Raw genomic sequence first — 16,171 nt, forward strand, 5'->3', positions numbered from 1 at the left:
AATTCAACAAGTTATGGCTTTGCTCTTTGAACTGTATGTTTATTTATTTCTATTTTTTTATTGTTTTTTTTTATTTATTTTATATAAACAATCAAACGAATAATTTACTTTTTATACTTTTTAAGTTTGTTTTTTTCCCCACGAAATTTCAATAATGTAATTTTTTCATTTACGTCAATGAGAGACGCAAAATCGTGTAATGTATGTATCTATACATATGTATAAGATATTAACATGTATAGAAAAGGAAAGAGAAAGACTTGAGATCGCCAATATTAAATATTTTTGTATTTGCTTATCGATACTTTTACCTTTTTCGTTTTGATGTGGATACTTATTTAGTTTTTGCATACAAAAACTTATAAAATATATATATATATATATATATATATATGTATATCCTATTGTATTAGATAGATTTAAAAGATAAGAATGTGTGTGTGAGTATGGAAAAGAATAATAAACTGAATTATAAATTACGTTAACTTTTTATATATATCACTTATTACGACTCGTGAATCAAATAGAATTAATGGATAGATGGATGGAAGGATACAAATTAAATGGAAGAATAAAAATTAAATGGAACCGAAAATAACGAAACTCTGAAATTATTCTCTTTTTATATAATCAATATAATATGATAATGCTAATATTATTTTTATTGATTATCTATTAGTCTGACCTCGATCTGTAAAATCATCGGCTAAATAATCTTACTATTGGTGTATTATCCAATGAAATTATGTACTTAGTACAGTAATTCCTCCATTTATGCAGGTAATTAGTTTTAGAAAAAAAAGAAAAGAAATTCACATAAATGGAAACCGCATAAATGAAAACATGAAAAACTGTTTAAAATAAAAATCCGTTCCATATTTTCTAATATATATTTAGCTTTTATTGGAGTAGAAAAATTTACAAAATAAATTGTATTAAGGAATCTCTGAATTTGTTTTTACATAAAACGTATTGTGGTGATATTGGAGCTTTGATAGTTCAAGTGAATTAAAATCTATCCGCGTAAATGAAGACTGCATAAATGGAGGGAGGGATTACTGTATTTACATACGTTATGCAATTTACGATGTAAATATATGTAAAATTCAAAACAATTTTCTATACGTTGTTTTAACTAATGTTGATATACTCTTCAGTACGTATACAAAGAAATTACTTTTATTGCACATCGTTCTTATTTGCATATTAATATATTTGATTATGTATAAAAAAAAATATATGTTTATGTGAATAAATATACATATTTATAAAACAACGTGGAAGTGTTTAATAGTTACCAAGGTAACCAATTAATATCGCTGCGCTAACAACTTTTAATGAGATTTAAGTAATAAAAATTCTATTTTAAAAGAGCAAGGAGATATCAAGTACGTATATGTAATAATATATATATATAATATGTACTTTAATATTATCACGTATAAACCTTGTTTTATGTCAAACGTAGGAATACCCGAATTGATTGTAAGAGAAAAAGGAAAGATTAATTTAGATTAAATCATGATGTGCCGAATATTATCATCTTCGGTGTTTTATCTCCGATTGCATCGATCTTCCATGCATGGTAAAATATGTCGTGGTATTACTAAATTTCCGATATTATCAAATGTGGAAAATCAAAGATGCATAGATATAAATAGCAATGAAGTAATACGTAAGTTTCTCGCATTTTCATTACCATCATTTTTTACAAGACAATAATTGTAATTGCTATTACTTTATTTAATTATTATCATCTTTATTATACTTTGAAAAATATTTAATGACACTTTAGCTACACGTATGGCTCAATCACACGCAGCATCGGTAATTAGGGAAACTTTGAATCGTGATGACCCTCTACCTTTGATGGAATCAACAAACACTGAAATGATCACGGAAACTTTTGAAATAACCAGTAAATTTTTAAGACCATCGAGCATCGAAGATAGGACACCGTTATCCTTCGATCAAATACCTGGTCCTACGATAATGAAGCTATGGGAGAAATATTGGAAATACGTGCCGCTGTTCGGTACGCAACTGTTTTCCAGTCTGCTAATCAACAGATTCAGCCAGGGTATGATTTGAAAGTTCGAGGGTTGGGGGTTGAAAGGCTCTAATTTCATTTTCACGATACATCATGTAATTTTGATCGTAATACAATTAATCTTTCCTAGCGAAATTTAGTATAAGTTTAATCTCAATAAGTTTGTTGTATTTTTATCGTATTATCGTGAATTAATTTTTAGGACAATTAAGTTGGAATCGTAACTTCACGCCGATTAAATATTTTTTTAATACATATGGTTGTATCGTAAGACTCAACGGTCCATTATCCGGTGATATCGTCATGATTCATAGGTAAACAGCTAGATTTACATAGATTAATTATTATTTAACATAATTCAAATTTGAGGATTCATCCAGGCCGGAACATATAGAAGAAGTTTTTAAACAAGAAGGTGATGTACCTATTCGCAGTGGTATCGATATTCTTGAACATTATCGTCTTCATTATCGGAAATATCGTCATGCTGGTGCTTTTTCAATGTTAGCACTATACAAATATTCGTACAGTATAAAATATGTATATAATATTAACAGCTATTTATTACAGGCAAAGTTCAGAGTGGTTAGAATTGAAAGAAAAAGTACATAATCCGTTCAACATGATAGATTCTAAATTTTTTCAAAAACTTGAAACAGTTTCCGAAGATTTTCTAAATCGAATTCGACAAATACGCAATAGACAGGATGAAGTACGTAATTATGATGTTTTTCCAACAAATTTTAAATGAAATTCCTAATACAAATATTTAATCAATTAGGTTCCTCATAATTTCAACGAAGATATAACACGTTGGGGTTCAGAATGTTTCTTCACTCTTATATTCGATAAGAAACTTGGATTTATTGATTCAACAGGTCAAAATCCTACTTCTGAGCCAGCAATATTCATTGACGCGCTTACGACCGCTCACAAATATTTAAGTCGTTGTGAAACTGGTTTTCAAGTATGGAGATTTTTTGATACTCCTTTTTCTAAAAGACTTTTTTCAGCGTGCGACGTTATTGATGGGTAAGTCAGCGATTAAATTGTTTTATATCAAATTATCTGCGATCGTTAATTATAATTACAATTTATTATAGTTTATTAAATAAATACATTCGTCAAGCACAAAATACGTTTCGTACACGATCCTCTGAGGATACTCCACCAATTTTAGAAAAATTATTATTATCTCAACGTCTTCATCCAGACGATGTTTCCACTTTATTAATGGACATGGCAATTTTAGGAGTTCAAGCGGTAAAAATGATCGATCAAAAATCTTGACAAAATTAATTATTAATAAATTATTCTTAAATTAAATATTTTAGATGACTAATTGCGAAGCATTTCTTTTATATTTCTTGGCAAAAAGTCCTCGAGTTCAGAAAAAATTATATGAAGAAGTTGTTTCATTAATTCCTAATCCGAAATCTCCAATAACTGAAAATCATTTGAAAGATATGCCGTATTTAAAAGCTTGTTTGAGAGAAAGCCTAAGGTATGATAATATATTTTATATATATATTACTGTTGACTAATCAACATCATTTTACGACGAGGTATACATTTTTATTTAAGATTGCGACCTGCTTTTCCATACATTACCAGATTATTACCAAATACGATATGTCTTCATGGATACACAGTACCAAAAGGGGTAAACTAATATACCATATTTTTTTATTTTAATCACATTTTTGACTAAACAATACGTACAATATTTTTTAGACTTTTGTAATAATGGCCAGTCAAATAACGTCACAACGAGAAGAAAATTTTGAAGATCCAGACAAATTTCGACCGGAAAGATGGTTGACTAATGAAATGGATAATGATTTTCAAGAATATAGTTACTTACCCTTCGGACATGGTGCACGATCTTGCTTAGGAAGACACATGGCGGAAATACAAATGTCCTTGCTTACGGCTAAGGTAAATTTTTCATTTATATTAAATCTTTAATTTTTTTTATCACTTGAAATAAATTTTTTTAGTTGATCCGTGAGTTTAAGATAGAATATAATTATGCTGATATTGGAACCAATTTTTATATGATGAATGTACCTGACAAACCTCTTCGTTTTCGATTCATCGATAGAAATTAAAAAATGACTATTATTATTATACGTATTTAAATATGACGAAATGATTTTGTGAGAAGAAATTATCCTTACGAGTTAAAGAATGTGAATGATACAGGAACTAACAGTAAGTAGGTATTATATTTAATTACATAGAGTGTTGTATTTATATAGAAACTACGATTTTCTATTAATTATAAGAGTGTGTTCAATAATTATTATTATTATTATTTTATTTTAATAAAAGTATGTTATATGTATATATATAAACTTCTATTCTTTTAATTTAAAGTTTATTTGAACAATCAATAGTTTTATAGATATTCCAGAATATTTACAATGAATAATTCGAAAAATTATTCAATTGTTCGATAATAATAATGCAATCTAGTAAAGTCATAACGTACTGAAAAATTGTATGACATATTATTTATTATTAATTGAAATAACTATATGAAGATTACAGTTTAAAAAAATGTTTATATTACTGACCTTGTAAGCAAAGCGATGGCCAAAATAAAATAGACCCATCCCAGAAAGTTTTAGTGATTTTTGTCCAATTTGTAAAATGAATTGCAAAATCTATATAACATGCAAAATTTGATTACACAGTTGTTACATAATTTGATTTGATAAGGTATCTCACCTCTTTTTGCCTTTCTGGATCGTAAGTGAAATCTCTTAAAATATGAAGCGCGTGTTCCGTACGTTTTGCCTGAATTAATTAGTATAAAATAATTATCGCAAGTTTATAGTCACTTATATATTATGGAAAGTATTAAATTACTTTTAAAAACGATTAAAATATATTTATTTATCATTGTCAATACCTCTTTACAACATTTTTCGATGGTATTATTTAGAAATATCACTTTACCCATTAATATGATTTGTACAAAAAATGCTGGCATAATAATCAATATGTACGACAATTTAAATGAAAAATGTATATCTATTAACAACAAATATCCAAGTATAAGTATAAATTGAGATATCATTCCAATGGTTAGTTGTACTTGAAACATTTTGTGAAATTCGTAACATGTTTTTGACAATTCTAGATGTACGTGCCTTTAAAAATTTTATAATAAATAAAGTTAGGATATATTTGTTAAATTTACAAATGTGTGAATAATAATTATTGCATATTTACATTATTGTTAATAGACTGTGTTTATGATGAAAAGAATCAATGAGATATCGGTAATTCGATCTTTTAAAATTTACGCTCGCTCGCGTTACTTTTAATTCATAATTATTATTCGTAGATAAATGTAAAATATATTTGTTGATTTCTTCAAAAATCGTCCCCGTATACCTAAATATATAAAATTATATTTATAAATAAATTCACTTTGTTTTTCTCAACAATTTTTTATGATGATCAGTAATTAAAATTTTATTTCATACACAAATTCGTACCAAATAAAAATTTCATATTTTAAATCTGCCAGATTATTAACACACAAAGGATAATTTATTATAAATATCTTTAAATATATTATGAGTTCATTCAAGCTTTCCTTATACCATAATAATTGGATTATATTTATAAGAGTAGAAATTACTATCCATATAATAATATTACGTTTTATTCTTTTACGTAAATTTTCATAATTATTTGGAATGTAAAGTTTTTCCAATGTATCGTTTATCATAACAATTCTATCGAAGCATCTTTTCCATGTCTGTTACGCAACAAAAATAATAAATTAATTATATGCGATTAATTGATAAGATGTTTATTATAATTTTAATTTATAAAAAATATATATTAATTATAATAAAATGTTTAAATTATGTAATGCAACTTAAGAAATAACATACTTTCTTATAATACAGGAAACAGATCACCATCGTAATTGTTGTAAATAATTGAGAATTGATTACTATAAAGCCTGCAGGTTCTTTACCAATAATCCGGTAATATAACAAATAAATGGAAATACTGAAGATAACAATCCAGGAAATAATTTTATACAAATAAGTAAAAAATACGTTTAGTTGTCCTAAATTTGGATGTTCAAAATTTCCAAATCCAGACAATTTGAAAATTAATTCTAATAGAAAAAAAGCGTTAGCTAAATTTCCCGACATAGTTGTCTTTATATGATACTACACTCACTGTGCTCTATTGAAATATTACGCACCTTATATCCCAAACGTAATACATACAGTATTCTACATGTATGCTCTTTCTAACAAATCGATCTATTAAGAAGTATTAATGTTTAATGAGATCATCCATTTATGTTTCACTATGTTTATTACATTAAGACGCTCGCCACACACACACACACACACACACATTATATATATATATAAAGATTCAATTCAAATTAATTAAAAGGAAATAGTAATTTAATACTGAAAATAACCATCTTACATATATATATATATATATATATATATATATATATATATATATATGTAGTAAATAACTTTCACTAATCTTACTTCAACAAAATTATGTTGTCTTACTAGTGTATAGTAGTTAACTTCATAAGTAGGAAGTTTTTAAAGTAAATTATACTATAATACTAATTTCTTTAAATAATTACAGTGTAAGATTTTTCTTCAATTATATCATTCTATATACAAATACACAATTTTTTCTTTTTATATAGTAGTAATTATTATATCACGTCATATACACTAATAATCTATTTTTATATATTTAAGAAATTAATTAAATAATAGATGATGTAGTAAAAAATGTATAATGATTCAATGATGAGTGTATTGTATATATCATAAGCAATAAATTTACAAATCCTTTTTCTTTTCCCTTCTTTTTTTATCATATATTACATAAAATTTATAGTTAATTAAATTGAATTAGAAAAACTCAAAGTATCGAGGTTGTTTTGCGGTAGCATATTAAGTTGACTTAATAAGTTCTCTCTTTCTCGCAAACACATCCAAGCCTTATCTTGTTCTTTTTTTGTCAATGGTACTTTTCTTTGTTTAGAAAGAATTAACTTTTTATAATTTTCTATAACTTCATTATCCGCTGTAGCAATTTTTCTTTTAAGTGCTTGTCTTTTACTTTCCTCCTGTGCAAGATTTAACAGTCTTTTCAATTGGGTAACATTATGATTAGATAAAGCAGATAGTTCTTGTTGACATCTTTTGATTTCTGTAAGTATTTCATCATCATCCTGATTTTTTTTCTGCCCATCCGAGTCTAGTATGCCTTGTTCTATTAATTCCTTGTGCATTCTAATTTCCAAATTCATTGAATTTTGTATCGTTAAATCTCTAAGAACTGGTGGATCATTATTTCTAAATAATTTATTATCCATATTATTATTTGCAACAAATACATTTTCTTCTAGTAATGCAGAAACTAGCCTTTGAGTTAAAGGTCCAGCAATGCCATTCATTTTCTTATCCCCTTTAGGTACTAAAAGAGACACATCCTGACGATTCTTTTTCTTCTCTCTATTTGGATTGGCTGCGTCTTCTTCTTGCAACAAATCATTATGTGCCCAGATTACGCTATAGTGACGACCTAATGGTGGTATTTTTTTATATTCGCTTAGATCACTATGCATTGTAATTAACTCTTCCAATAACTTAATATCATCTGGCATAATGTCCGTACAATAAGGATCTACAGAAGCCCAAAATTTATTAGGCGTATCGTTCTTTGGTAATAATAATTTTGGGACGTCGGATTTAGATCCTTCTATTTTTCCTATATCATGTAGATTTGGAATTGCTTGGTTCCCTAAATTCCCTGATGTTTTTTGTTTTAAAAGTTTAGTAGAAACAGATGTTTGCGTTTTGGTGCTTATTTCTTTAGGCTTAAATTTTTCTTCTCTAACTTTTCTATCAAGAAGTGACAAACCTTTTCCACTCTTCGATCTTTTATCTCTACGCTCTTCTGCTGAAGATAAACTTGTTATTTCATCTTGAAGCATTCGATGTCTTACTACTACCGATGAAAGAAGAGTTTCCAGTTCTAATTGCAAAGCATCCAAATCTTCCATACCTACACTATCTTCTGTTGTACGCTGTAAGATACTAGCATATCTTGGAAGTAGTCGACTGTTATCAGCTATTTTTAAAATAGGTATTGACATTATAGATTCTGTTCCACTAGGACTCATATCAGCATTAGGCACTGATGTTTCTGCAGTTTTGCCACATTCACGTACTTTGCCAACAGCTTTCTTAGAACTTTGTTTACCTTTCCCTGACATACTCTTTAATGTAATATAATCTAGGTATCAGTGACAATGATTAAATGTTTATATCACAGTGACTAATATTTCCTGTTCGTCTCTCTACAAAATATTCTATTATGTAGGAAATTATTTCTATATCTTTACATTTAAAATATAGATTTACATAAATAAAGGCATATTTTTTTGTTTATGTAGAATTATTAACAAAAAAATTTGATAACTCGTAACTCGCAACTCGACAACTAAAACGATCAGCATGCACAAAGTACAGGTTAGTATCGTTTCAGGACGCACTTCAGGACACACTTCATGCACCTTTAAAATTTGAAACGATTCTTATTCTATAGGGATTTTTGTTATTGTACATTGGACATTTTTCGATGGTAATGTAAAAATGAAAAAAAATACTATTATTTTCGAATAATTGGTATGAAAATTAAATGATTATTATATATATATATATATAAAGAGAAGTATATTATTATAAAATATAATAGATATATATTATATTTCAATTGGAAACATTTTTAATATTGAAATATATTCATTTATTATATTATCGATATCGACGATTTCGACCTTATCGACGGATATTGAGAAGAGTTTGAAAATGTGGCGCGAAGTGGCGTATCATTCGAAGTTATCTTTCGTCAGTTAAAAGGATCATCGTAAGAGAATGTAAATTCATGGTTTAGCTTACTGCGACTTTTAAGATACTTAAAAATCGTCATCCAAGTTGACAAAGCTGGTGGCTCTTTGTGGAAAGCGAAGAAAGTGACGGAAAAATTGTAATGATTGAAAGCAAGCTTGTGAAACAATCAAGTGTTTGTAGAAATGAATTGCAATGGAGAATCGTCTTTGGATGGTAAACGTAGGGTCATTTCTTACATGGATAGCAAACCTATCATCACCTGTAAGTTCATTTCTATAAATGTTTACACTTAACCTCTTTACAATGACGATCATCAATGATTATAGTTATCAACGCCCCCTTCCTTATATGCACTCGTTTTCTTCATACTTTAATACTTTTTCTAACGAATTGAATTATTTATCATGTTTCAATAATAATTTCTATTAAGAATTACTTTAATTCTTTTTGTTCATCTAAAATAAAAAAAACATATGCTGATTAATTTGGAGATTATGAATTTTTCAATGATAGCCTTTGACAAGGGATGTCAAAATTAAATTGTCTTTGATATCCAATATTTCTTATGTTTCTAATCTTAATTTTTATTTTATGCGATACTTGTGCACATGAATTACTATTAAGTATTTTTAATTATTATAGATGCCGGAGATGAAGAATTATTTTCTACTTTGGAAAATGGTTTGCTTCAAGCTATTCCTGAGAGCACAGTTGAGTGGCGTAGATCATTTGGTAGACCGATTAAACAGGTTAAACTTGGAGCATCTTTTGTATCATTTTCCAGAGATATCTTGCCTAATGAAAAAGACTGGCATCTCGTGAATCAGCCAGTATTACACATTTATTTAAGCGAATGTACTGTAAGTGAAATTAAAGTATTTACATATGTATGCATTATTTCTTTTTACTTTGTAACATTTATTTATGTAATAAATTCTTGGAAAACATAACTTTTAGGATATTGACGTTTATAAAACAAGTGTAAGAGATGACATAGATGCTTGGTTGAAGATATTATCTTCTTATCATATTCAAGACTGGATGATTGTAATAGTAGAAACATATGATCCAAAAAAAAGTACCAAATTATTACCTAGAACTACTGTTTTAGATAAGATTAGAAATGACTTTGCTTCTAAAACCGGTGATAGGTAATTTAAATTATATTAAATTAAGTGCAAATAAAATATATATATAACATGATAATTATGCTTATTTTGTACTATTTTATGTAGGTGTTTTGCTGTAATAAATCCTATTAAATATAAATCTCGTTCAACGGAAACTTGGAGAGGATTAATTGGACGTATTCGTCATTTGATGCTAACTGCATACGATAAAACTCTTTCTCGATTTGAAGATGTTATAAGAGAACAAAGGGAAAGCCGGAATCTTCCTGGCTGGAATTTTTGCCATTATTTCCTTTTACAGGTAATATTTAACGCTCTAATAAATTTCTATTAAAAATGAATCATGATCGTTATATAAAACGAATTTATTTGATATTAATATTTCAGGAAGAACTTGCATTTGTGTTACAAATGTTGGGCTTATACGACGAAGCATTGGTACAATACGATGAATTGGATGCTCTCTTTACACAATTTGTATTAAACTCTAATGTAGGAGGTACAGTTGAAATGTCCCTCTAAAAGTTATAGAATGTAATTTATTTATCTTCATATTTAAAAGCTTTTAATTTATTGTTGTTTCTTTTACTAACTTTTTTATTGCCTACCCGCTAATCATTAAAATTATTATTAATAATTAAATTTCATTAATATCGATTATTACTTATTTCAATTCATTTTTATTTTGATTTCTTACAGATACACCAGCTTGGCTGAATTTATTCCAAACGCCTCTTAATAATTGGGCTGGTGTAAATTTAAGCAATGGTGTTAATCATCATTTAAGATTTCTATTAGCTGAATGTAAATCATCGTTGCTGGACTTTAGAAGTTATTTATTTAGCAGACAATGCGCTATGCTTTTATTCCTTAAAAAGCCATGGGAGGTTTGTGCAATAAAATTTGATTAACATTGGTTTTTTCTTTTAAATCTGATGAAGTACTTAAATCATTTTTTTTGCAGGTTGCACAGCGATGTTTATCCTTTATTCACAATACACTGAGTGAATTACAAATTCTAGAAGTTCAACGACCAGAAGGATCCGTCGAGTGTTGGGCTTTTTTGTGTGCGTTAGAAGTATTGCAAGCATGTCAAGAATCAGCTTTTGGTCTAGATAACAATCAACAGTCAGATCTTTGTTCTTTACATACTGCAAGTCTGTGGGCCCTGGCGCGTGATAAGGTAAATTTAACTAACTTAAAATATTTTATTTAATTTTTTTAGTCCTTATATCGTATAATTATATTTTTTGTTTAGTTAGGAGCATTAGGAAAACTATGTGGTCTTATGCCAGGCAGCGAACCGACTAGCGAACAACTCCATACAGTTGTTTATCTTATAGCAGGTATGGGAGATTCCGAACCACAAGAAGAAAGAAAAGTAACTCCAATCGATAAACTGAAGGAAGCATTGTCGTCTAAAGAAGTTTTTAAAAAACAATACTTGGAACATGCAGAATTAGCTATGGGTACTTATAAACACGTTGGTCGAATAAGATCAGCTAGATCGATAGGCAAAGAATTAGCCAGATTCTATGGTGAATTAGGGGAAAATCAGAAAGCTGTAGCATTTTTATCTGATGCTTTGAAAACTTATACAGATGAAGGATGGCATCACTTAGCAGCACAAACACAATTAGAATTAGCACAATGTTATAAAAGAATGGACGATGTAGATAAATATATAGAAGTTTGTGCTGCGATATCTTGTACTAATATATTACATATTACTGTACGTAATTCATATTTTGAAGAAATGTTAGGATATATGAAGATGTTAACTTCTCCACAGCCATTACTCACTGAACTTGGACACTCTTTTATAATACTCAGTATGGAAGTTAACGTAATGGACAAAGTGGTGCAAGATTGTGTAGTTAATATTGTAATTAGTGTACAAAGTTTGTTTCCTAGAGAAATCAAATGTACAGGTGCATATATCTCTGTTGATGAAGTTCAAAAACCTTTGGCTCCTAATAAAAAAAAAGGTTCCAAAGTGGCAACAGAGCCACCAATACAATTGTAAGTATTTACTTATTAATGATTACATATTATAATTTATATGAGATATGTAACATTTTTTTAATGTTATAATTAGGTTGTCAAGTTGTACTATAGAAGACATGAAGCCATTTGATGCAAGCTTAGCTTTATTACAAGTATATTCTTACTTGAACTGTAAAGAAGACAAAAGTATAGGTTCTGCTAGTGTTATGCACAAAAATCTAAAACCTGTGGTACGACGTTCAGATAGTGCTAAACACAGAAAAGCTCCTATAAATACGAAAGGTGACTTTAGCAAATCGTTATCGTGCTCTGAATTTATTATGAAACCGGGTGTAAATATGTTTACATTGACCAGGCGAGTTGATTGTCCTGGATTTTACGAAGTTGGTCAATTGTCACTTATTATAGAAGAAAAGTTAGAATTTCTATCCCCAATTTTAAATCCACGATTATGCTACGAGGTAGCAAAAACTCAACCATTAATTTCTTTAAAGTGTGGAAGAGATTTATTGGCTGGTATTATTCAAGATATAGAATTAGTTATATCAACCGGAAGTATGAGGATAACGAAAGAAATGAAATTAAAATTACGCGCATCTAGGGGATTATTGATACAATTAAATGAAGTAGAAGCAGTAATGGTTAAAGAATTAGAAACGCCACTGCCATCGTGTGAACCATTTCAAACAATAAAATTGGGATTAAAAGTTTTAGCTGAGTTACCACCTAAAAAAGATCCTTCTTCTATGGAACACAAAGTAATTTTTTTTCTCGTATCAATTATTAGAATCAATGGATTTAAACTTTCCTAATATGAAATATGCAAGTGGTATTATTGTTTCAGCTTAGCGTGCAATGCCCATGGGGTACGGAAGAAAGTATCCTTTTGCACTTTGGTCCACCATTAATGACAAATATGAAATTGCACACTGCTAAGCAGAGAAAATTTGTTCAAATCATTGTAACAGGGTTGACAAGTCGACTTTTGCAATTATCTGATCCATATTTGGCATCGAATACGTCAATGGATTTAAATTTTAAAAGTTTGAATCCAACTGCTGGTCAACGATTAATGGTAGGTAGCGGAATGAATGTATCATTCATGTGGGAAGTTGAAGTTGGCAAAGATGAGAAAGCTATGGTACCCATTAAGACTGATTTTCGTGTAAAATACGTACCAATTAATGACACTGAGGAAACGAGTAATTTAAATGATGATCCTTTACATATAAATAATTTGAAAAAGCTAGAAAAAACTTCTAGTGTATATAGATGTAATTTTGATGTCACGGATTACGTGGTAAGTATAAAAATAAAAAATAATAATATATCATAACTTTGCTATTAAGTTTTTAAAAAAGTATAAATTTTCATTTATACATATATAATATTTTTCAGACATTATTCACAGTTTCTTCGAAGGTTGAAGCGGGTGGAGGTGGAGGAGAATTTTGCCGTGCTGGTAGTATGTGTCATCTTTATCTAACAGTGACGCGTATGTTGTATACTCCTAATCCTAATCCTCCACCTCAATTAATGTATGAGGTATTAGCAGATCAAACAATGTGGGCTGTTTGTGGCCGAACAGCCGGAATCATTTCATTAGAAGTAGTAGAAAAACAAAGTGTTACGTTAGATGTTATGCCTCTAACCAGTGGTTATTTACCTTTACCTGTTGTTAGATTGTCTCGATATATCCCTGCGGTAGAAAGCAAATCAGGCAAGTACACTAACAAACTGTATTAATATTCTACATAGAAAAATATCATCCTAATATTGTCATTATGTGTGAACAAGACTTATATAATATTTTCTTATCATATCTACAATATTAATTTAATTTTTTTTCTTCTTTTAAGATGTCACCCGTAAGGGTGATGTAACTTCTGGTCCAAGACTGGAGCCATTCAGTCCAGGACAAGTATACAATGCTAGTAAAGCACAACAAGTACATGTTTTACCTGCAGCACCTTCAGAATCTAATTAAATTTCTAATCTATTCTTAAAGCCATATTACACAACTTGGTTTTTAAAGAATAAATTCTCACTAGGGTGATCAGCACAGTAATTTGAAAGTTCATTTGAAAGACTATGTACTAGTCTTTATTATCTTACAATTAATATGCAAATTTGTTCTTGATATAAAGAATCAATACTTTCACTTGATTGAAACTTGATTACAGCTAAATTAATAATAGCCACACACACACACACATTTTCTCTCTCTACATATATAGATTGTACCATAATGATCGATCATCATTCAGTATTTTTTTTTGCTTCAACTGTAATTTTTTTTATCTAAAAACGATGTATGAATTAGACAATAGACAACCACAAACGTAAAAAGAAAAATATTTTAATTTAAATCTTTATAATGAAATAGAATTTAATATCAGATTGATAGTAGACTCACGAACAACAAAATTGAATACCCTTATATTATAAGATATATTTAATGTCTTATAAAAGTAATCTTTTTATTTTTCATTTATATACGTTTAATGCTAATTTTCTTGTTCTTTGTAATCAATTTCAAACGACTTATTATATTTTTTTATCCAACTAAATTTATTTCTGCCTTTTTTGAAAATATTTGCTTTCAATGAGTATTATTTTGTTGAGCGCTATGTATTATAATATGATGCCATAATTATTACATAGCATAAGAATGTAAAGAATTTATATAACGCATCGGGAAGAGAACAATCGATATGAAATTTGTTTTTATCCAAAAATAGTGAAACACAACGTCGTAAAATAAAAATCTAAAAGACAGCCGATAATTTGATCCAGTATTGATATTTATTAATAAAAAAAAGAAGTTTAATTTATGCGTATTTTAAATTGTGTAGTATTTTCATATTTTAAATTTTGATCCTACCATTACTATAGAAATGAATTTAATATCGATTGTCCGCTTTGATGTTAATACGGGAAAATATTATATAGAATGTACTTTTGAATGAAATATCTATCATTTAGATATATGGTACCTGTGCTCTAAAATATATAAAACTGTTTTATAATTTTTTATTAAATAATGTATATTATCTGCATTAATCGCGATAGTTACTTATTCTTAATCCGATAAGTGCTTCTTCGCAATTTGCTCTAAATATTGATCTAACAAGAAAGAAAGAAAGAAAGAAAGAAAAAAGGAGAAAACAACTCATTAAATCTATATGTACACGTGACATCGAATATTTTCGAGAATCGATAAAAACAGCGTGTATAGGTATACATATATATGTGTGTGTGTGACAAAAAAAATGATATGAGAAATGAACATTGAAGAAGATAGAAAAAAGTATCTGTATATTATTAATTTCGTGCCAATGTAGGAATCCTTCACTTTAATTATATTAATTACTTATAGATTTTGTATCAGAGATTGTTTAATTATATTTTCTTTTTATTTTTGTTTTTCTTTTCTGTTTGTTTTTATTTTGCAAACGTTTAAAACTTTGTGATATTTATAAAGATCTTTTTTATATACTAGCGATTCAATTCTCTTAGAATGATATGATGGAATATTGAAATATAATGAATTATATTATTAACTGTGTATATCTCTATAAACAATTAATTATATTTTACTTTGTACCGAGAATTATAAATTATGTGGAAGAAAAAAAATGAAAAAAAGTAATAGAGCAGTAGTGCCTATTAGAGAATTTTATAAAAAAAGATGTCTTACTGGTAACGCTAAAATACATTAATTTTCCTTAATCATCTAGTTATTGGCCAGTGATAAAAATAAATAGTATAATTACATCACATATGTATATATATATTTAGAACGTTCTAATGTTGACATAACAAACTGTTTATTCAATCAGATATGGCCTTAATATATTTAATTTATGCAAATGAATCGTTTCTAGAATACCCCTGCATTTTTTCGACTGATATTAATTTTCATAGCAATTTAAAATCAGATTGTTTATTGAGAATTAACAATGTTGTAATAACTGTATTAAAAAACATGAATTATATGTACATTTCTGCAAATGCAACACTCAAACTATATATATATAAATATAAATATT

The 16,171-nt window shown here is 28.1% G+C and overlaps 3 protein-coding genes across 3 annotated transcripts; 2 read left to right on the top strand and 1 right to left on the bottom strand.

Annotated features, from left to right (window-relative positions):
- Positions 1-1,827: 1,827 nt before the first annotated feature.
- LOC106793044 (probable cytochrome P450 301a1, mitochondrial) lies at positions 1,828-4,211 on the top strand (the record flags this gene model as incomplete). The annotated part of the gene is made up of 10 exons (XM_014759677.1): positions 1,828-2,080; positions 2,253-2,364; positions 2,431-2,553; positions 2,621-2,762; positions 2,832-3,082; positions 3,154-3,313; positions 3,385-3,554; positions 3,635-3,713; positions 3,785-3,988; positions 4,051-4,211. Coding segments are annotated over 10 exons (1,605 nt in total), but the record flags the coding sequence as incomplete, so codon positions are not given.
- Positions 4,212-6,939: 2,728 nt separating this feature from the next.
- LOC106788171 (transcriptional adapter 3-B) lies at positions 6,940-8,612 on the bottom strand. Its single transcript, XM_014751614.1, has one exon. It carries the CDS (start codon positions 8,343-8,345, stop codon positions 6,966-6,968), a length of 1,380 nt encoding a protein of 459 aa, XP_014607100.1. The 5' UTR covers positions 8,346-8,612; the 3' UTR covers positions 6,940-6,965.
- Positions 8,613-8,972: 360 nt separating this feature from the next.
- Positions 8,973-15,738, top strand: LOC106793118 (trafficking protein particle complex subunit 10). The gene is made up of 12 exons (XM_014759773.1): positions 8,973-9,243; positions 9,625-9,842; positions 9,940-10,133; positions 10,218-10,413; positions 10,500-10,611; positions 10,812-10,999; positions 11,077-11,295; positions 11,371-12,134; positions 12,211-12,877; positions 12,964-13,419; positions 13,518-13,839; positions 13,979-15,738. The coding sequence occupies exons 1-12, from the start codon at positions 9,165-9,167 to the stop codon at positions 14,104-14,106; spliced, it is 3,543 nt and encodes a 1,180-aa protein (XP_014615259.1). The 5' UTR covers positions 8,973-9,164; the 3' UTR covers positions 14,107-15,738.
- Positions 15,739-16,171: the final 433 nt, after the last annotated feature.

The sequence above is a fragment of the Polistes canadensis genome, unplaced genomic scaffold (assembly GCF_001313835.1).
Source record: "Polistes canadensis isolate GaletaPanama2010 unplaced genomic scaffold, ASM131383v1 scaffold_0, whole genome shotgun sequence".
NCBI classification, from domain to species: domain Eukaryota; kingdom Metazoa; phylum Arthropoda; class Insecta; order Hymenoptera; family Vespidae; genus Polistes; species Polistes canadensis.